Here is a 21,484-nt window from a genome sequence, read left to right as displayed (position 1 = left end):
CAGTGGGGACCCCCTGAAATTGTTAGGTTGCATCTAAAAACCCAACAAACCAAATCTGAGCACGTTTGGTTCAGTATTAACCGTGCAACGTCAATTTGAAAATTTAGATTTTGGTTAAAATTTCAGAAATTTTTTTACCCCCCCCCTAAAAAAAAATTTTTTTTTCAACTTATTTTGCATTGCTTGCAATGGAATAGCTGTAAATAAACCTGTTGACAGTTTAAAAGCGAGTAGTCATGGTATAAATGTCACATTTTAACAATAGTTGTGAGGCTGTTTTATGCAAAAAATGGCTTTTTTGCATGTTTTCATGAACTTTGGATGAGTTGTTGAATGTTGATACAATGTGTGAATATTAACTGCACTATTTTTTGATCTTTGACATCACAGATCATTGTGAGTTGTCTCTCTCTTGTATAACATTATGTTAAACTTCAAGTCTTGTGTGTAACTGATAAGCTGCAGTCAACTAATCTTTTTGATTTTCTCATTTAGATATTATTCTGGAACAAAGATTTGCATTGGTGAAAAGTGATAGCTAGAGTTTGTTCCTGATTGCATAATTACTGCAGAGTGCTGTAATTCTTCAAATTTGTTTACCTGTTGCCATGCATTCCACACGTTCAAAAGATGTGGAAGTATTTTTAATCGGAAAGCCCAAAGATCAACCATTCTCTCTCAGTTACAATTGCCAACAAAGAGAGCTGTTTTACAAAAGTTTTTTTTTCTATGTAAAAATTCAGAGAAAGCCAAGACAGGATGCTGTGGCCACTACATGCAGTGAGGTTGAATTCCTGTGGAAAAAGATCCGTGGAAGATCCACACCTGAATATCCCTGTTTTCAGACCAAGAAAACAATCAAACTAAAACTGAACAAACTGTGGAACGAGCACAGGAAAATTGAAGCACAGGCTCGTAAACATCCCAAACAAAGTAATACGAGAAAAGATCGGTTTGGCGCTGATTTGGATACCATTTTTGATATAGCAAAAGCAAATATTAAAGAAAAACTTAATGAAGAAGACTATGCTTTCGTGAAAGATCAACAAGGCCAGCGAAAGTCTACATTTGGATGCAAAGCTAAAGCATTGGAAAAACGCCTTCTACGGAAAAGAGCAGAAGAAGTTGAACTGGGAATGAAAAACAAATCGGTGAAGGAAATGGAAGTATTAAATTCTGTGGAGACTGACCTTGATTTCCTAAGCAGCAGTGTTACTGATGCCAGTTCAAGCTGTGTGAGCAGAGAAGATTGGGAAGGTACATCCAACATCTCAGCGAAACCACAATCTGTTTTCTTAGAAGTGCCAAGGCAAATAACTAAACTGCCACAAGTCATAGCAGCTGCTGATCGCCATAAGATCTCAAATAATGCAGCCAAAACATCATTTAATGCATTACTTGCGATCTTATGGCGATTCAATTTTCCTGTGCTCGTTCCACAGTTTGTCCAGTTTTAGTTTGATTGTTTTCTTGGTCTGAAAACAGGAATATTCAGGTGTGGATCCTCCAGAGATCTTTTTCCACAGGAATTCAATCTCACTGCATGTAGTGGCCACAGCATCCTGTCTTGGCTTTTTCTGAATTATCAAATAAAAAAGAAACGTTTGTAAAACAGCTCTCTTTGTTGGCAATTGTAACTGAGAGCATGGTTGGTCTTTGGGCTTTCCGATTAAAAATACTTCCACATCTTTTGAACGTGTGGAATGCATGGCAGCAGGTGAACAAACTTGCAGAACTACAGCACTGTACAGTAATTATGCAATCAGGAACAAACTCTAGCTATCCCTTATTACAAATCTTTGTTCTAGTATAATATCTAAATGAGAAAATCAAAAAGATTAGTTGACTGCAGCTTATCAGTTACACACAAGACTTGAAGTTCAACATAATGTTATACAAGAGAGAGACAACTCACAATGATCTGTGATGTCAAAGATCAAAAACATAGTGCAGTTAATATTCACACAATTATATCAACATTCAACAACTTATCCGAAGTTCATGAAAACATGCAAAAAAGCCATTTTTTGCATAAAACAACCTCACAACTATTGCTAAAATGTGACATTTATACTATGACTACTCGCTTTTAAACTGTCAACAGGTTTATTTACAGCTATTCCATTGCAAGCAATGCAAAAAAAGTTAAAAAAAAAATTTTTTTCAAGGGGGGTAAAAAAAATTTCGAAAATTTTAACCAAAATCTAAATTTTCAAATTGACGTTGCACGGTTAATACTGAACCAAACGTGCTCAGATTTGGTTTGTTGGGTTTTTAGATGCAACCTAACAATTCCAGGGGGTCCCCACTGAAATTCGAGAAAAAGTGTTTTTTTGAACAACCCTACTAAACACTTCCATACCTAGTTTGATGGGTCTAGCTTAATCCTACAAACAACGTTTGCAAGTAAGGATACATAGAACGAGTAGGCTTCGCAACACGATTTAGATGCAGGAGGTATCTACTAAGATGTATATAGTTTATTACAAAATAAATTTATTCAACAAAATCACAATATGAAGTGCAGCACAGCTATTTCTACGAAACTTCGTATATTCGCAATAATTTTATGACAAGCACAGAAAAGATTGCAAAAAACAGTATATTGTTTTCAAAATTTCATAACGAGCTTACGTTATATAAATCTCCATACAAATATCGAACTAAATCTTAGACTAAACGAACTTGCATTTTGCACAGAAAGGGCTCCGCATGCTAGCCATAGCCCAGACAGCAAAATCAGTCATTTATACAATGATTCAACGTCTGCAGACGTTGCAGAGGTGCAAACGTTAAATTTATGCAAAAATGGCTAAATTTTCTGTCTGGAAGAAGTCTTTCCAAAACGTTAATTGAATCAGGCAAATGCGCTGTTTTATTTTGATACAATCGCTTTCTGTCCAGAAAAGTGAATTTCTGTCAAAAATCAATCTTGGTTTCAGCGCTAAAATGAAACTTTGCGTGAAATTAACGTCAATTTAAAACGCAAAACCAGACTGAACAGCATTATGAGATTTCAATTCCTGAAACTGGAACCAGAAGATGAATATCGATGTGTTCTATCTTTACCCTTCGTTCGCCTTTTGTGTCGCAACTTTTTGGTGTCATTGCCTTGCAAAGGTGGTTTGTACGACGACACTGAGTCGTCGCAATCGCTTATGAGAAAAGAAATTGGAGCAAATCCTCTACGACTTCCAACCTGCAAAGCAACGAACAAAAGGTAACACAAACCAAAGCTAGAAATTTTAGGTCGTTTAGAGAACTGTCCTTTTGATTCGAGTGAAACAACTAAATTTACTGAAATCAACGTTTTGTAAGAAAGAACACAAACCCATACTGAAAGCTTGGAAACATCATAATCATTTAAATGTTCATTATGTAACTGCGCCTCGTTCGGTAAAGAAAAACCAGACTCTAGTGCTTAGTGTTATTTTATCAGGAAACATTTCGCAAATTAATGTTAAAAACTTAGTAGCCTGAATTGCGGCATCTTAGAGAAATTGGATTCTTTTTTGACAGTCATGAACACTGCACTCACAACAAACATTTAAATATGTAAGTCAATTTTTCAAAAGTTGGTTTTAAATGCAACTGCTGAAAACAAAACACAACACGCGTAAAACCGACAAACTTTACCTCCTCAGGTGGTGGCCTTAAGCTGAAAGTAAAATATTAAAACATTATGCCTAATTCTTGTTCTTCATCTATTTTTTTTTATTTTGAAGGGTGTATCAGTTTCACACTAAAATTAATCACTCACCTTAAAGTCAAAAAATCATTTTCTTCTCCATGAATAGCAAACAAAAAAGGAAAAGTTGTGCTCTGCCCAGAAACCTTTTGTTGGTGTTTTGCACTTTGGAATATTTTTAGTGATTTTACACAAATTATTTTTATTAAGCTACGTTTTTGCTCGTTCTCACTTAGACACTGGAACGTTTCAAGTTCAAATGTTTAAAACAGGTTTATGTTGACAAAAAGTTAAATTGTCCTGTGTGACGGGACAGCAAAGTTGCAAGCAACCGGCTCTAGCAACAAGTGAATCCCTTTATTGTTTTGCTGAAATCGAATACGTGAAAGTTAATGAAGTAAAAAACGAACTATCTTCACCTGAACATCGCAAAACCCATCCGGTCGAGGTGATCCCACAATTGTCACTTCCTCTCCTTGCCGCAGAGCGACTTCATCATGTTGGGTTTTGTATGGACTGTCGACAATAGGATCATAATCGTACAAGGCGGTAGCCTTCTGTTGGATGACTGAATCTCTGCTGCGGTTGTTTGATTTCTGTAAGAGGGGTGGTTTTTCTTTACCAATATTTTGTTGCTGTTTAAAGTGATTGTTTGTTGCTTTGTGGTCAACAAATATTTTCAGATAGAAATTAATCGTTCTGCTTGGAAATCTAAATGAAACAAACAAAACAACTTTTCCATTAATAGTAGACTAACAGTTAAAAGCCTATAAATTGACCTTGCTCGGTGGGCTTCGTGATGCTTGAGAGACAGGCCGGGGAGAATGTGATGTTGTATTAGCCGAAGAGGAGAGATTAGGAGTGAAAATGACTTCGCAAGGTGTCGATAAAGTTCCAACGGAAGTGACAGTGCGGACTTCAATTGTTAGCGTTGCAGTCAGGTTTAAATCGCCCAAGATTGCCTAAAAATACACATTGAGGTAATATTATTACCTTAACAAATCACACATAGCGATAAAACGTATCCAAAATGAAGAGTTGTCGGCTCTCTTTGGAAGAAAACGAAAAAGCAAGCTAGAAAACCTCCACACATTAACAATCGTATAATTTGACCTGATGATAGACTCGATAAAATAAAAAGATCTTTTGCTCTTTATTTTCGCACCTTATTAGTGTAAGCACCGGATATCTGGACTTTTCTCTGCTTATCTACTGATATTTCATAGCCAATCACTGGTAAATTGTTGCTTCGTGATATCTGAAATATAAACAATATATTATAAAAGGAGCATAATTTTTAATAATTGAAATTTACTTCACTAAATATTATTCTTACTATATTGCAATAGTCTACAGTCTAAGCAATGTAGTGAACACATATATATGTACAATTTGACACAACTTAAGTTTTTCTCTTTTTGGTTTGTAGCCTATACAACGTAATACAATTTGGGTAGAGAGGTTACTTTTTTAACCATAAACAACAACAACAGAGCAATTAACATTATAAAAGCACACCTTACAAAAAACATATACAGTATTACATAACGTACCATGTCTAAAAGGGGTGGTGTCCAGCGGATTATCATACTTTTTAGTCCCATGGTTTTCTCAACTACTAAAAATGTTGGAGGATGTGGAGAAGCAATATGGCTAGGTCCGTGAGAAGAGCTTGTGTTCCGGAAGCTGCTATTGCTGTGTCGGTTCTTATCTTTATTCCTGGAAGATGATCGGCTTCTTTCCTTTCGTGGAGAAGATTCCGTGCTCCGAGAAGGAGACATAAATTTTCCTGGGGTGGAGAACTCGGATCGGGAAGATCTTGAAGAGGAATTACGACGCAGAGGAACGGACGATGAGCGACGATGGTGGGAAGGAGGTTGTACAGGAGTAGAACTCCTAATCCTATCATCCCGATTGTTCACACCGTAGATTGGAACAAAACTAGAATCAGAGTCCGCGTGTTTATTGTCCCCAAATAGGTCCGAGTTATTATCACTCATTTTGGATGTTAATGGGTTGGATTCAGAACGTTTTGGAAGATGGTCGTTGTACAAGCTTGCGTCGTGGCTCGGGGGTAAGTGGTCAGGATCGTTTGTTGATTTGTATTTCGGAGGTTTGTCTTCACGCTTTCTGCGAGAGGATTTCTTATCTCTACCTTGTTGAAGAAAAGGTTTATGAGAAGCTTCCGAAGATGCATATTCAGTTGTGGAATCATGATCGGGTGTTGAAAACGAACTTTTCTTCGTTTTTGGCTTGCCATTGTTTTGCTTGGGTGGCGAGAATGGTTTCACCTTAGAGTTTCTGTCATAAAAAGTGTAGTTTGTTTTTGAATGGTCTTGAGTAAATGCACTTATTAAAACCAAATTTCAACAAATAGTTACTTTTATTTAAATAGTTAATCGCAGTTTATAGAAACTTAAAAAATGTTAGTTAGAAAATGTTAATGTCAATCAATATTAAAATAGTTTTCCACCAGATTTCCACAATTTTTTTTTTTTACTTTTATGCAATAACTGTGAAATGACCACACGCTTCAAGGAAAAAAATAAAACAACAAAACTTGTAAAAGATTGCAAATTTATGAAAACCTGCACCAAACAAAAGACTTGCGATCAATTTGGTAGGCTATACGTTTCAGAGGACGTTGGTATAGCCTACATAAGAATCGTTTTTCCAACTACATTCACTTACTTTTCGATTTTATCAGCCACCATAAGATGAGCTTGTTCAAGTTTCTTGTATAAATTGACGATTTTTTCTGGACTGGATGTCGCACTCTGAAAACAAAGCATGAAGTAAATATTTATTCTTATATAAGTAAACATTGATTGGCGGTACAAAACTTGGAAATTAAAAAGCTCCTTCGTTAATTTGAATTATTCTGATTACCCAAATTTACATTTCGTTTTTCTTCTACTATAAATACTTCGCCACATTTAGGTTTATTTTATTCTGATTTTAGCTCCGGAAGAGAGTCAGACGAAAACCTGCAGCTTCGAGCTATGAGCAAGCTTCTACTGGTAATCTTATATAAGTATTGTGACGAAATAAATTAAAAAAAGAAACAATTCAGATATTTGAAATATGACACCAACATCAACCACATCGTCCAATATTGTAGATAACTTCAAATGTGACCATCTTACTTTGAAAACATCGTCACTAGACACACGATCAAAACAAAATAACTTTTGTGTTACCCTTTTCCTGTCTGTTTTTCCTCGTCCTTGCACAAACGCTTGCATCCCTTCCACTTGCTCAGCAGCAACTAGATGACCAAGAGGAACAAATCCTATTTTCCCACGAACTTCTGCCATCTGGTACAGCTGCAAAAGACGCAAACAGCTTGAGCACTTGGTTGAGTTGCATGAAAAACATAAAATGAACTTAAACTTACCTTTCCATCCTCCCGCTGATCAGGGTTGCCTATAGCAACCACCGTGTCACCAGACAGGAGTGACAGATCGGGAAGCAAGGAGTGGGTCACAGGAAGGTGGTTTTCGTTGTTTGATGATGGGATCCTTGAGGAAGGAGCGTAGTCGTGCTTTGCGATGTAAATCCGATGAGTGGGCGAGGATCTGGAGGAGTTTGAAGACTTCGCACTTAGAGTCCTCATCAAAGCGGAAGGAGGACGAGGTGGAGAGAGGAAATCTGAAATTGTTGCAAGAGATAAAGTGATAGACTTTATCTAAACTTTCAATAGTGCCAATATGTTCATTCAAACTTTGACAAAATAAGATGCCACATTTCAAAAAAATGTTAATCAAATAAAAAGCAATAAAATCATGAAAAATGTTGACGTGTAGTAAAATTTTAGAAAGCAAAATCTAGTTTCATGTTAGTCTAAACAACTTTACACTTAATTACATTCTACACAATTTTACACTTGGAAAACGGGAACTAACTGTTTATTTCTATTTTACTTACACAAATAATGAAAGCGTAATGAGTACTACAGTAGAGTTTTAATTTACCTTTCGTTCTAGCTGTGGTGCCAATGATATCGGAGTTGCTTCGGTTTAGCTTGACAACTGCGCTATCAGCCTCTGACGTGTCTCCATCCAAAGCATCAGCTCGAATGACACGATCGGCTTGAGCCAAGATGGCAGCTAAGCTTGGTGAAGAAGCAACACTTTCGCTGCATGAATCGCTCGTGTCATCTGCAGTTGTGTCAGATTTTTTCTTCCGCAAATTCAAAACGAACTTCGCCAAAAGTTGGTCACGTTCCAAACATTTGCGTTTGAGCTGGGATACTTTGGCCTAAAAACAATAGATTGCTTGAATCTAATACGTGTCGTATAGTGTATTGCCAGTTTGGTCTCTTTTCGTAGCGCTTATCATTCGAAGATGCTGTAATAATTAATTTTCGACATGCAATCAAATTGGAATTTTTGTTTGTTTGTTGCAAACAATGAGATGAGGAAGAAAACAAAAGCAGTTTGGTTACGTTACAGGATAACGTATTTCTATTAAATGTATTCTATATGTTTGAACTGTGACCATTTTTGCTTCCATGTGGCTACAAATGTATCTGGCGTTCGAAACAAAATTTAATATGTTATTGATTATAAAACCTATTGATTGACCTATTATGTTATTGATTGATTATAAAACCAAATAACATTTTTTAAGCAAAGTCACGTAAATAAGCAGTTGCTGCAGAAAATTATGTCATCTGTAACTTATGAGAGACGTGACTCTCATCAGTTTCAATGACTATTTTGGAAATAACAGTATTGGTTTTTTGACTGAGAAAGTAATTGAAAGCGATTAAATGTGAATTGATTTTCAAACGTTGTTTGTCAGTTCTACGCCTTGTGACAACCCAGCTAGCAAACGTCGCTACTTTTATATCATTTCAACGTCTAGCAACTCTCGAAGAATGTAAAAACAGCAACGTTTGCAACCTGGAAATAAATCGGAGAAAAACCGAGATTTGCCTACGGATTACCTGTTGAGGTGCAAGCTGCAGCTCAGCATCGTGTTTCCTTAACACAAGGTCTGCAAACTGGTAAGTGACAAGTCTTTGTTAGTAGATGAGCCACAAAAACACCACACTTTGTGCTAACACCATCCACTAATGATGTTAATCTATCACAATGTTAATGACTGCACATTAACCCAAATGCTAGTGTATGAATGAACTATGTGACACGTTTCCGATCGATTTTCTAAGAAGCAAAAAATCAAAAACAATACAAATCCAGTTAACATACAAATTCTTTTTAAACTTCAGCTAGACTTTAAATCAAACAAACGTCAGCAAAACGAATTTATCGTTAGAATATTTTCATCTTATCTAATTCTTGTAATATTTTTGATGTTCCATAGACTATAAAGCTTTAAATTCAAGAAAGGTTAACTGTGAACCAACTTGCTGTTTTTAGTTTTCATAATAAATTGATTTAGGAAAATGGAATATTAATGTCAACAAATGGCTTTTGAATAAGCTACATGTCACATGTAACGAAAGCCATTACAAAAATCTCTCTAACTCTACAACATTAACTTTAACCACCGGTTAGTAATCATGTTAGTGATATCAATACACAAATTCACGTCTTGCTTGCCAGCACTAAAGGTTTTGATGATAAGTTATATTCTTGAATGTACTTACATTACTAGCAATGTATTCGAAACTTTCTTTGATTTCGTTTAGCTGCTTGTCGGTTGGTGACGTCACCATCTTTGGCGGTGACGTATTTTCTGATGATGGCTTCCCAGTTTGAGGACTCAAAACAGTTTGTTGAAGTTCGCTCAACGGCAGAGCAGAATTTGAAGCGTTCTAAACACATACACAAACTAAAAAGGATATCACTCTTATGAGTACGTAAGTTACACTATCGCATTGCTTTCACTTTGCGATTAGTAGGTATAGTTCGGATTTTGCTATCTGTGTTTCCAAACTTAAGTATTCCACTAATTAATATGCAAAAATGTGTATTGGTATAGAAGTGTGCTATCATTGTTGTGTATGAAAATAAGAAAATGATTACATTTTTGTCACTCTCATAAGAAATTTGATCAACACACTTATAAGAAATGGATCAATCGTTTTATTAACGCAAATGCCTTCAAAACAAACGTTCTTCAATTAAAATCGGAAAAAGCGAGTGTAGTTACATTAGAAACGAGTACTTTAATTTAAATACCGGGTCTTCGGTTTTCCTCTTCATTTTTTCTATGCTCCTCTTCAGCTCTTTATTTTCGTTCTGCACCTCTTCTCTGTCCAAAAGATGCGCCTTCAGCAAGGCGTTCTTTTCTCTTGCCTCTTCGGCTTTTCTATTGGCGATTTCCGCTTGAGTGCGCACAGCTGCTAGATCACGTGACACTTGTTTGACGTCGTCTTGATGCTTCTTCATCAAGTCAAAGCTAAAAAAGATCGACAAAATTTGAATGCGGTCCGCATGATTGATCATTTCTTGAGAAAGGTTCGTGTGTATAAAAAAGTTAGGACCCACTTCGTTACAGCAAAGCAAAAATTATGAATTTTTGAAAGAAAAATTTTTATTTGTGCAATTAGATTAGTCAATGCTTTTATTTTGGAAATTCACACAAGTTCGCAATTGTATGCGCACTATAATATACACTAATTTAGAAAAAAAACAAAGGCTTACTGTAATAACAGCAAAAAGTGTAAACAAATTACTTACTTATTTTCCACGTCCTTGAGTCGCACAAGTTCGTTTTCTAGCGCCTCCAAGCGACGGCCAAGTTTTCTTTTTTCACGATCAGCTTCGGTCACTTCTGCGAACCACTTGTTCGCCTCTTCGCGCGCTTTCGCTACTTCTTGTATCAAAGCCGATCGCTCGTCTGATATGAACGAACCTGGCATTGTTGAAGCTGAATCACGTGGCTGCATAGCTTCTTTTAAGCTTGAGGTAGATTCTCGTTCATTTGAAGTAAACATGATGGATAATGGATCGTTTATTTTTGTATTAATTGGAGGCTCATCCCCTTGTGAAAATGGTGCCTTTAAATTTGTGTCTACGTCGGACGTCACAGGTGTTTCTGCTTCGCTTGATTGATTTCTCTGGTCTGTCGTGGCTTCCGACGAAGTTAGATCACCAGAAACTGTCTTCTGCTGATGCATTGCGGTTTTATTTAAGTCTTTATTGAGAGCATGGGAAGGGTTAAACGTAGCAGCATCTTCGCGTTGAGATTTTGAAGTTGTTTCAGCTGAGACGGTTGAATCGTCGGAGCTACTGGTTGACGAATCTGATATGTCTTTATCGTGTTTCAATTTTTGTGGGTGAGTATATCTTTTAACTCTTCTAGCTTTTGGCGACGCTAAAGATCTAGTCGGCCCATCTTCCACTTCCAAAGGGTAAACCGAGTCGAAAACCAACGTTTCCTCATTTGCTTTGGTGCTGTTTTTGGAAGGAATTGTCAAAATACTTAAATCTGGGTTTAGTGATGCTGCACTTGCGCCTCTATTTTTCTTTGTCACAATATCAGATTTAGAATCACTCTCGCTATCACATGTTTCCTCTTGACTGGAAGAAGAAGAGGAAGAGGAATGACCCTTAAATCGCTTATTTTTTTCTTTATTTTTGGGCTTCTTACTACTTTTAACGTTTTCTTGATAAGTTTTATCTTCATTATTAAATGGAGCAGACTTGCTTTTTATTCCTGTAATGCCACCAACATGTGCAGCTGAGGACAAGGGAGAAGAATATTCAGCAGACATTCCTGATGCAAATTTTGATCCTGGTACTGGCGACATCCTTCTTGATGGAGACATTCTAGGCGTGTCTAAGACATCTCCCATCTGGTGCACAGTTTCCTTGGCTTCATGGATGCCCTCTCTCAAAGCGCTTGTTGGAGTTTCGTGATCAACATCAAAAGAAAATGCTCTCCTCGACCTAACAGGCTCCAGATGATCGTCAAACGCCGTGATGTAATTGGATCCTATGGAATCATGACTTCTGTTGCTCCTCTTAGCATCTGGTGAGTCTTGGAAAGAAGATTTGGGAGTGGATGATCTTGATCTTACTCGCGTTGAAATTGATCCGGTTGACGGAGATCGAAATGTTGCCACAGGAGAGAGAGCAGCTTCAAAGAGAGCAGGATCGTTGGAGGATGAAAGCGCTTGCTTCAATTGGTCTATTCTCTTGAGAAGTGAAAGGTTTTCTCTCTGTAAAGGTATAGGTGATTAAATAGGTTGTTCAGTGTTTATTTGTGTATTTTATGTTAAGAAATTAGTTGATTTGAAGTCACAAACTATGAAAAGATAAATTACCGTACAGTCTTAATGTGCCGAATAAGTGTAAAGCACAGTATCATAATTGAAACGGCAAAATTGCCAGGATACGATGCATCAGTTTTTTCCTTGTTTTAGTGCAATTTTAACCACGCCGACATTTTCATTAGAGCAGGCTTAGTTGACTACTGCAATGTTGTAAAAGTAGAAAAATACGTCCATATTAACCCAATAAAAAATAACAACATTATCAGCAACAGCTTAAAGCAACGTTCCATTTGTCACATGGAAACTCAAGGCAAACGTAAACTTAATAACATTAAGTGAATAAAAAAATAACAGTTAACCTCTCAAGTACATGTAGCTCCACACAGAGTGAAATTTACATGTCTTTTGACTCTTTTTTATTTCTTTAAAAGTATTATTGACTCAAAAAGAATGTCTAAAAAGACATTACGAAAAGTAACTACGGACAAAGGCCAGTGTTTCGATCTTCAGATCTCTTCAGCGTAGTAAAGTGAAAGTAGAAAGTTGTCTTGAAGCGTTGGTTGAGGTGATGATTTGAAACTTGAGTGATTGTTGTGAGACAATGAGACTGGATTTAAGTTTTAAATTTGGACCTCAGCGAAACGTGGTTTTACAGCCTATTAAAAGGTGTGATTTTTTTAAGAGAATTTGTGCTAAGAAATGGCAGGAATTTGTTAAAAATAAAAACTAGAAAAAAAGACAAGAATTTGCAACTGAGCTAGGACAAAACAATCATCTGAGATGGATCTAAAATACAAGAAATTAGATTCTAGCGGCATTTTCTTTGAATTTTTATACTTATATGTGCCGCTAGAATCTAATTTCTTGTATTTTAGATCCATCTCAGATGATTGTTTTGTCCTAGCTCAGTTGCAAATTCTTGTCTTTTTTTCTAGTTTTTATTTTTAACAAATTCCTGCCATTTCTTAGCACAAATTCTCTTAAAAAAATCACACCTTTTAATAGGCTGTAAAACCACGTTTCGCTGAGGTCCAAATTTAAAACTTAAATCCAGTCTCATTGTCTCACAACAATCACTCAAGTTTCAAATCATCACCTCAACCAACGCTTCAAGACAACTTTCTACTTTCACTTTACTACGCTGAAGAGATCTGAAGATCGAAACACTGGCCTTTGTCCGTAGTTACTTTTCGTAATGTCTTTTTAGACATTCTTTTTGAGTCAATAATACTTTTAAAGAAATAAAAAAGAGTCAAAAGGCATGTAAATTTCACTCTGTGTGGAGCTACATGTACTTGAGAGGTTAACTGTTATTTTTTTATTCACTTGTTGATTCATTCATATCAGTTTGTATCCTCTGGGGATCCTTCTCTTGTATCATGGGCCAATCCTATAGATTTTTGCTGGTACACCCTTTCATTTTCTTTGAATTTTTATACTTATATGTGCCGCTAGAATCTAATTTCTTGTATTTTAGATCCATCTCAGATGATTGTTTTGTCCTAGCTCAGTTGCAAATTCTTGTCTTTTTTTCTAGTTTTTATTTTTAACAAATTCCTGCCATTTCTTAGTACAAATTCTCTTAAAAAAATCACACCTTTTAATAGGCTGTAAAACCACGTTTCGCTGAGGTCCAAATTTAAAACTTAAATCCAGTCTCATTGTCTCACAACAATCACTCAAGTTTCAAATCATCACCTCAACCAACGCTGCAAGACAACTTTCTACTTTCACTTTACTACGCTGAAGAGATCTGAAGATCGAAACACTGGCCTTTGTCCGTAGTTACTTTTCGTAATGTCTTTTTAGACATTCTTTTTGAGTCAATAATACTTTTAAAGAAATAAAAAAGAGTCAAAAGGCATGTAAATTTCACTCTGTGTGGAGCTACATGTACTTGAGAGGTTAACTGTTATTTTTTTATTCACTTGTTGATTCATTCATATCAGTTTGTATCCTCTGGGGATCCTTCTCTTGTATCATGGGCCAATCCTATAGATGTTTGCTGGTACACCCCTTCATTTTCTTTGAATTAATAACATTAGTTTACTATAATCATTGACCGTACGGCGTTGCAGCTTCGAGCTGGGTGGGAGCTACGTAACGCACCATCAAATAAAATCACATTTTTGTACACACCCCTTTAAAATATGTCTGTTGAAATGAAGCCCAACAACCAACTTGCCTGTAAACTTTCGACTTCCCATCTTAGCTGCTCGATTTCCTTATTTTTCTTTTGAATGTCTTTCTGCAGTTTTTCAATGTCGTCATCGCGGTCGTCCAGCTCATTGCTTTTGTTTTTCAGGTTTGCTTGTTTTAACTGATAAAAAGTAGTTCTAAGACCAATTACAGAATCAGATGAAACATTAAATGATATGAGATATTCTACTGGTGCAGGTCTAGCCCCCTGAAAAAGTCAGTCGTGTCTGATTGACGAAACGTCGCAATAAAAGCAGATTGTCACTGTATACATCTTGTGATAGTTTAGCTTAATTTGCACCAGTAGAACATCTCATAGTATTTTCAGAACAGCCTCATTCAATTTTCAGAGGAAACATTGTTAACAATAGGTATCCCACGATGAAACGTAATTGGTCTCTATCAATCTAGTTTTTGGTTGGTTTCGCACAGCTGGCAAAATCGTACTTTTACATTGATTCAACGTTTTGCAGAGGTATTTTTGTAAACAAGACAAATTTTGCTTCCTGGGAAAAAGCAACTGAGAACTAAACAGCAAAATACTTTCCATGTCAATTGTATTTAATTGGCATGATCCTGACCTTCAGCATTTCTTTCTTATCCGACACTTCACGTTCCAATTCCTTGATCTCTTCTTGTAATTCCTTCTCTTTGTCGTGATTTTGCTTCTCCAGTTGTTCAACCTCGTCAGTGTACTGCTGCTTGATATGCTTGAGCTGATGCTGCAACTCTTCAATCATCACATCACGGTCTAACAAAGGCATTTGGTTAAAATATATGCTGAATCTGCAAATATACTACGTCAGAATTAAGCTTCCAAAGATAATTTTTCATTCCGAGATTAAGATTTTCTCACGACAATGCCAACAAAGTCTGTCTTTGATTGACTGAAAGTCAGCGGCTGGTAAACCATTACATGTTATGTTTTTCTGATTACATGTTCAACAACACAACCGACATTAGGATAAGACAAAGTCAACTATTGGTAGGAAGTTAAATAGACTCAGACTAGCACAAGGATCAGAAAAGATGTTTTTCGCGATGAACCAAAACGGCGAGTGGTCGCTATCATTTTTTCAAAACTTCTACAATTGAATCTAGATGGTATCAGCTCGTGTTAGTTTTATTAACAGTCAAAGCTAATGCACGTAGATTGCAGAAAAAACGTTTCAGCCAGGAAAATTTATCAAATTATCACCAAACAAGACCGACTAGTATGTTTGATCAGCATAAATTCGATAGAAGAATCTGTACCTTTCATGTCTTCATCTCTTTCTTCTATTTTATTTTTTAACTCTTCAGCTTCTTCTTCGAGTTCAAGGAGACGAGCATATTTAGTTGGTTTATTTGAGTCGTCACTTGAATGAGAATCATCACTGTCAGATGTTTCTTCCTTTTCATATTCTTGTAGTTTGGCTTCAAACTCGTCAGCCTAGAAATTGTTTTGTGAGAAGTTTTACTGCGTCAAATCAATTAAGTTATATTGTTAGGAAAAAATACTCCATTGTTTTTATTTGCATAATCTAGCGAAGAAAAAAGTAGTCCACGCTTTTTAACAATACACTCATCAAAGCTGGACAAAAGCGGCAACAACATAAAAACAATGATATCTTTATATTCACGTGCAAAAGATCGCAAGGACGCATTGCCAATCGGTTGCAATCTTCAAGACACAACATCCCTTCAAATAAATACCGTACCACATTTTCATGTGCTGATCAAATTAAACAGATACATTACACAGCAAATCGATCACGTGGCAAACATATACGCAATACATCTTTTTCTAGTTGAGCTGAAAAAGAGTCAGTGATTTTGGCACTTATGCTTTCGATACACAGCTTCTTATAAACCACGTCGTGTTAATGCAAAATTAAACATTCCAAATATATAAAAGCTAGTAGCGATATCTCAAAAGTACAAAAACGCACACACACAAAACAAGCACGGCTTTTCACATGGCTACGTACTTTTTTTGATACGTCACTTAGTTGCTTCTTTACTTTCATAACTTCTTCGTAGTCCAAGCTAGCCTTAATGGCTTGCAGTTGTGACTGAAAGCTGCTACAGCGCTTATTTGCCAAATCTAAATCCTGTGGAGCAAATAAGCGAACTAATCATTTAGAACAAGAAATAACTTTTGGGTAAAAATTATTTTTTGTTCTATTTTTGGGTAAAAAATATTTCTAAAGCAAAATAGCCTAACACCAACATCAGATCGACTGTTTGATGTACGCGTTTAGCTAAGGTAACGCTAAATGGTGTTAATCGAATACAACTGCTGCAGATAATGTTATGGAAAATAAAGCACATTCGCAACTACTGCACAGAAAGACAGAAAGTTGTATTCGGAGATTAAAAATGTGAAAAAGACGTAAGAATGTGCATTGTGCAGGCTACATCGCCTATGAATGTTCAAAGAAACCGGTCTGAAGTAACAACGAATCGTGCAATAACAGTATTCTGGCACAGGATAAATATTAGAGTAGGGTAGTGCATTAAACAGTATTGGAGGGTAAAATGTGAAGGATCGAAAAAAGTGAGGATAAACCAGATAAAGTCATCACAATCAGCAAATATTTCCTTGTTTATATCGTTTCAAAGTGTAGCCACGTTAAAACGACGCAAAATAGCAACTTTTGGTTTTGTAGTTGAGACAAAGTGACCAGAGTCAGATTCGATCAACTGTTTTGTAGTGCGGAATTTTGTAGTTAATCTGAGTGAGAAAATAGTTCTTTGAAATCACTAACTTGTTTGAGATCCGTTCTTTCTCTGTCGGAAAAGATTCGATTGTTACGTTCCAACAGTGCCACCTGACCGCGAAGGGCACTCACTTCACGCTCCAGTGACTCTTTATCGTCTTGCGTCATAGCTGCACCGCTGCCTTCCAACAAATCCTGCAACATCACTATTTTGAGAAGACCATATGCCAAGAAGTAAGCTTACAAATACATTACTTTACACACAGACAATATGAAAGCAGCTACTATGACATCACAGTAAAGACGCCTTTTATTCTTGCTTAATTTTTAAATTCATCTCTTATTTTTCATTATCTTTCTGACTTAATTCAATCACAAAAGTTATTTTCACACAAGTGCATTTACTGAAATTTAAACACTTAAAGGCCCATCAAGGTCAACTTCACATGACAAAACACTAGCACAATGCTGTGATAGTCAACTGAATTCATATTTCGTGACGTTTCAATGACGTTGATAGTTATGTTTTCACCTGATCGCACGTAGGCTATCTATGTTTGATCATCGTAATTTTATGTGACGTAATCAATTAACATTCCCTGATTGCTAACAAGTGTTCGGGTGTTGATAGAGATTTTATTTTATGGATAACATTCTGGCGATATAGGCTACAACACCCTTCCCCAAAAGAAATAAATTTGTTTCATGAGACACTGTTACGGCACGATTTTCTTTATTAGCCACTTTTAATTAGCTTACCTGTAATCGTAGAATAAATAAATCTGCCTGGGAATGAACCATCCACTATCAACTTTTTGCGAACTAAATCTGCGTTTTTAGCCACAGAGACTAGCCATATATTGACTAGTGCCGGGCAATCAGGCCATTGATTTACTTTCACTCGAAGAGAAAAACTGTACAGTAATTCAAAAATCAACGAAATGTGATCTTGCAATATTTGGCGTGTCATCTCGTGGTTTATCATGAGTACAATCGTGAAGAAAAAAATGTGTTTGGAGCAAATACATATCCTTTGTTCTGATTGGGCAAAATAAACTTAGCAATTTCACGACGAAGAGCTGTTTCTTTGTGAACCAATCAGAACAACAACGAGAAACTACTCAGAAACAAATGTTACGTTTTGTAGCTTGGTTGAAAAAAGTGGAAGAAACTACAATAATGATCCCCTTTTCTGCCTGGAATCTAATTAGCTTCCTCTTAGTTTAATATAAACACAACAAAACGTATTCATTCTTGTCGCAGACGCTCAAAGGAGCAGAGTAAATACTCAAGTGCCTGACTTGTAGGCTAAGACAGTGGTCGGCAACCATCGGACCGCGGCCCGGTGCCGGTCGGTGAGGAATCTGCTACCGTGCCGCGCAAAACCAAGGCCAAAAGTTGGTAGATAAAGTAATTGCATTCAACTGGAATTGTGGGAGTGGCGAGTAGGCAAGGGGATATCAGACATGTTTCAAATATTAGCAAATGTTTTGGATGACAACGTGCCTTGGCCAGCATTTTTACAACTAATGCGCAATCACTTATCTTCGTTTTTACAAGAATTCGAAAGCAACTTCCCTAGACAACACACTTACGAATTGCAAACGAATGGATCCGTAACCGGTTTGAGATCAAACCAGGCGAATCAACCATGTCTGTGCAACATGCGGATCAGCTTCTGGAAATTGCAAATGACGGAAACATTAAATGTTCATTTGCGATAACAACCCACCAAAATTTTGCTGCTGGATAACACCCTGATCTCGTGATAACCACACTAAAATTCTTGCCATCTAAAATTCTTCTATGCGAATGCGAAGCTGGCTTTTCTGTAGTGACAGCAGAACATAACGAACACACTGTGGGTGTCATTGACTACCATAACCCCTGGATGGGAGCAGATAATAATTGCTGCAAAACAGGCCCAGGGCTTTCATGAAAACAGAATCACGATGACCGAATGAGGTGAAATATATTTGCATGCAATAAGCCTTTGTATTTTACCGAAGGCCGGTACGCAAAATAATACCTGCCTCAAACCGGTCCGCAGGGCTAAAAAGGTTGTCGACCCCTGGGCTTAGAGATGAAACACGCCAAACTTAGTTGGTTTCATGATTCGTGCCGCCTGACTCAATAAAAGCATCGCAGTGTGTTCAAAACTATTGATTACGTTATGCATTTTTAAACTAGTCCATAGATACGAAGTAAATTTATCGAAAAAAAGGTAGAAATTTAACAATTTGAATTGATTCATGACCGACATCAACGTTCTCTGGTGTGCAACATAGCATCAGCAACATAAGAATACGCAGATGTCGTCATTGAAGCAAGCTGTGAAGTGGGAATGGCCAAAACCTTCAACTTGCAACCAATCATAGGATTTACGGTTTTCCATCTTTACAGCCAAAAACAACTTCAGCTTTTACTCTATTGAATGTTTTCAACAATTGAAAAAACAAAAGCGAAGTGAGGAAATCAGTTAAGTTATTTTCCATCTTTCACGCGCAATCAGGTCTGGAGTGTTTACGTTCGACTTCCATCACATAACGTAACAGCAGCAAGCCACACTGCCGTCATTGCGCCACCAATTCAAACAAACGGGGAAATGTAGATTTGCCATTGGTCTAAATTCTATCTTCAATCTGCTGCGGTTTTTCAGTGCCTCGATAGCTCAGTTGGGAGAGCGTCAGACTGAAGATCTGAAGGTCCCTGGTTCAATCCCGGGTCGGGGCATTTCTTTTTTTAAAGATTTTATGCAAAAATATTCTTTGTGCCTTATCTTTACAGACTTTTGTTGCAATTGTACTGGCTAAATTTTTGCCACATGACTGCTGAAATGTTCTATGAAAAATTATGTTCAATGGAAAACCCATCTGATGCAATATCCTACAGCAAAAAACACCGTTTTAGTGCTTCAATGGCGTTTCACACACTGTGACAAAGCAAATAAATTTCCGAAGAGTTTTATTATTTTTTTTTTATCTACATTTTTTTAAAACAAAAAAAAACTTTTGAAACAGGTTCTTTCCTTTTGCAACATAATAAAAGTTATGCATTGTGCACAGGGGCTCTATCCACTTTTAGAATTCGGGGGGGTGGTTTTTGGACAGTTGGCTAAAATCGTTATAGTCATTTCAACTTCTGGGGGGCGTAGCCCCCCAGACCCCCCATTGCAGCATCAGCTTCTTTCTGATCGAAGCATAGGGTTTCCAAGTCGTTTCATAAAGTATGTTCCGGAAAGGGCATTTTTGGGTAAGCAAACTAGTAGTCACTTACCAAGAAATAATTCTGGCACTGCAAATGAAAACTCGAACCAATCATAAACTACGTTTTCCGTGACGTGAAAAAGGGCGAAAAGAAGATGATACAAAGCAAATCAAGTGCTGGATTTTCTATCAGCTGTTTGTTTGTTTGTTTATTTGTTTTTCATATTTTTACCCTGCATTGCGGGAAAGCAGACTTGACCGCTATGCATCGGTGTACGCCTTCTGACGTACACCTGACCCACGCTGCAGCCGACGGCAATGTCTGTTTCGGTTGTCTACTCTACTTATGACTTAAATTTGGTACTACTCATTACTCGAAATCGATCACTGGGTAGAGGCAATTATAGTGAAGTTTCTTGCCCAGAGAAACAACAGCAAGTGCGGGGGGGTGGAGTCGAACATGCAGGCTCTCGACTGCAAGCCCAACGCGCTAACTACTCGGCCACTGCTGCCGACTAAGTTGGCAGCTGGTCGGCTTTTTAGGGGTTAGGGTTAGAAAGTAGTCATTTGATTGACGTGGGTTCGATTCTCACAACTGCTATTGCTCTTTTTTCTTCTGTAATTACCAAATAAAGTTCAAAACAAAGATTAACTCTCTGGCTAAGTGCGAGAAAGGTCACAATTGGACGGTAGCCTCTTATAACATGTTCTGATTGGTTGGCGGTGTCATTCTAGTCATTTGCAGTGGCAGAATTTTTTCTTGTTAAAGTGGCTACCAAGCAAACTAAGTTAAAACACAGTGTAAACGCCTGGCTCGTAGTTCAGGGTTGCCAAACCAAAAAATCATATTGAAATGAAATATATATTCATATTGATAAAAAATTTAAAATGTGCTAACAGCGAAAATATATTTTTCAAAATTTGATCAATAAAATATCACAAAACCTTTTCAAAGCCAAATGAGTGGGGGGGTGATTTTGCATTGATCACCCCCCCACTCCAATTAGTGGGGGGGTGATCACCCCCCTCACCCCCCCTTGGATAGAGCCCATGATTGTGCATGCAATAATAAAAGATTTTACCTGATTTCTGCGCTTTAGCTTTTCCACCAAGAGTTGATAACCAACCAGTTCGTTCTGCAATGACTTGAGTGTTGTATTGGAGACTGAAGGTTGCTCTGTTGCTTGCGAATCTTCTGCTAGTGAATTCGTCACCGGCTCTGGAATGTCTTCTGTAAAATAAACATTGGAGTTTAGAGTTTAGACATACTTTGCTGACTATTTTTGCATTAGATTAAAAGCTAACGTTGATTGAAAATGTTTTTTAGTAGCTTGCTCTTGTTTTCTTTGAGTGTTGTTCCTTGTTCAAACAAACATCCCGATAGTCGAACCAGTTTCGCTTTGATCTTACCAGAGGCTACAGTTGCAATAGGCTGTACGTAAGACCTCTAAGTGTCTTAATCTGGCATAATTGCAACAATAGCTGCTGTTTTACAGAT

The 21,484-nt window shown here is 37.1% G+C and overlaps 1 protein-coding gene and 1 non-coding gene across 5 annotated transcripts in view; one reads left to right on the top strand and one right to left on the bottom strand.

The window, feature by feature from the left end:
• Positions 1-2,476: 2,476 nt before the first annotated feature.
• Positions 2,477-21,484, bottom strand: part of LOC145780080 (uncharacterized) — a 36,824-nt gene continuing 17,816 nt past the window's right edge. Inside the window, exons 20-39 of one of the 4 annotated variants that reach the window (XM_082591794.1) lie at positions 21,069-21,217; positions 16,829-16,975; positions 16,049-16,171; positions 15,333-15,510; positions 14,660-14,829; positions 14,061-14,199; positions 10,342-11,821; positions 9,841-10,060; positions 9,306-9,473; positions 8,640-8,696; positions 7,663-7,948; positions 7,086-7,339; positions 6,889-7,014; positions 6,380-6,465; positions 5,242-5,989; positions 4,854-4,946; positions 4,468-4,650; positions 4,108-4,284; positions 3,637-3,658; positions 3,060-3,199 (exon numbers count right to left, since the gene is read on the bottom strand). In XM_082591794.1, the coding sequence (XP_082447920.1) occupies positions 3,641-3,658; positions 4,108-4,284; positions 4,468-4,650; positions 4,854-4,946; positions 5,242-5,989; positions 6,380-6,465; positions 6,889-7,014; positions 7,086-7,339; positions 7,663-7,948; positions 8,640-8,696; positions 9,306-9,473; positions 9,841-10,060; positions 10,342-11,821; positions 14,061-14,199; positions 14,660-14,829; positions 15,333-15,510; positions 16,049-16,171; positions 16,829-16,975; positions 21,069-21,217 (4,802 nt within the window). In that variant the 3' untranslated portion in view covers positions 3,060-3,199; positions 3,637-3,640. Of the gene's footprint in view, positions 3,200-3,636; positions 3,659-4,107; positions 4,285-4,467; positions 4,651-4,853; positions 4,947-5,241; positions 5,990-6,379; positions 6,466-6,888; positions 7,015-7,085; positions 7,340-7,662; positions 7,949-8,639; positions 8,697-9,305; positions 9,474-9,840; positions 10,061-10,341; positions 11,826-14,060; positions 14,200-14,659; positions 14,830-15,332; positions 15,511-16,048; positions 16,172-16,828; positions 16,976-21,068; positions 21,218-21,484 lie in introns of all 4 variants that reach the window. The other 3 variants (XM_082591790.1, XM_082591792.1, XM_082591793.1) reach the window with 3 other exon arrangements.
• Positions 19,441-19,513, top strand: Trnaf-gaa (transfer RNA phenylalanine (anticodon GAA)). Its single transcript has one exon. It is a non-coding gene; the product is annotated as a tRNA-Phe (tRNA).

Source organism: Aplidium turbinatum, chromosome 11 (genome assembly GCF_918807975.1).
Source record: "Aplidium turbinatum chromosome 11, kaAplTurb1.1, whole genome shotgun sequence".
Taxonomy (NCBI): Eukaryota; Metazoa; Chordata; class Ascidiacea; order Aplousobranchia; family Polyclinidae; genus Aplidium; species Aplidium turbinatum.
This window is presented reverse-complemented; position numbering and strand designations above follow the sequence as displayed.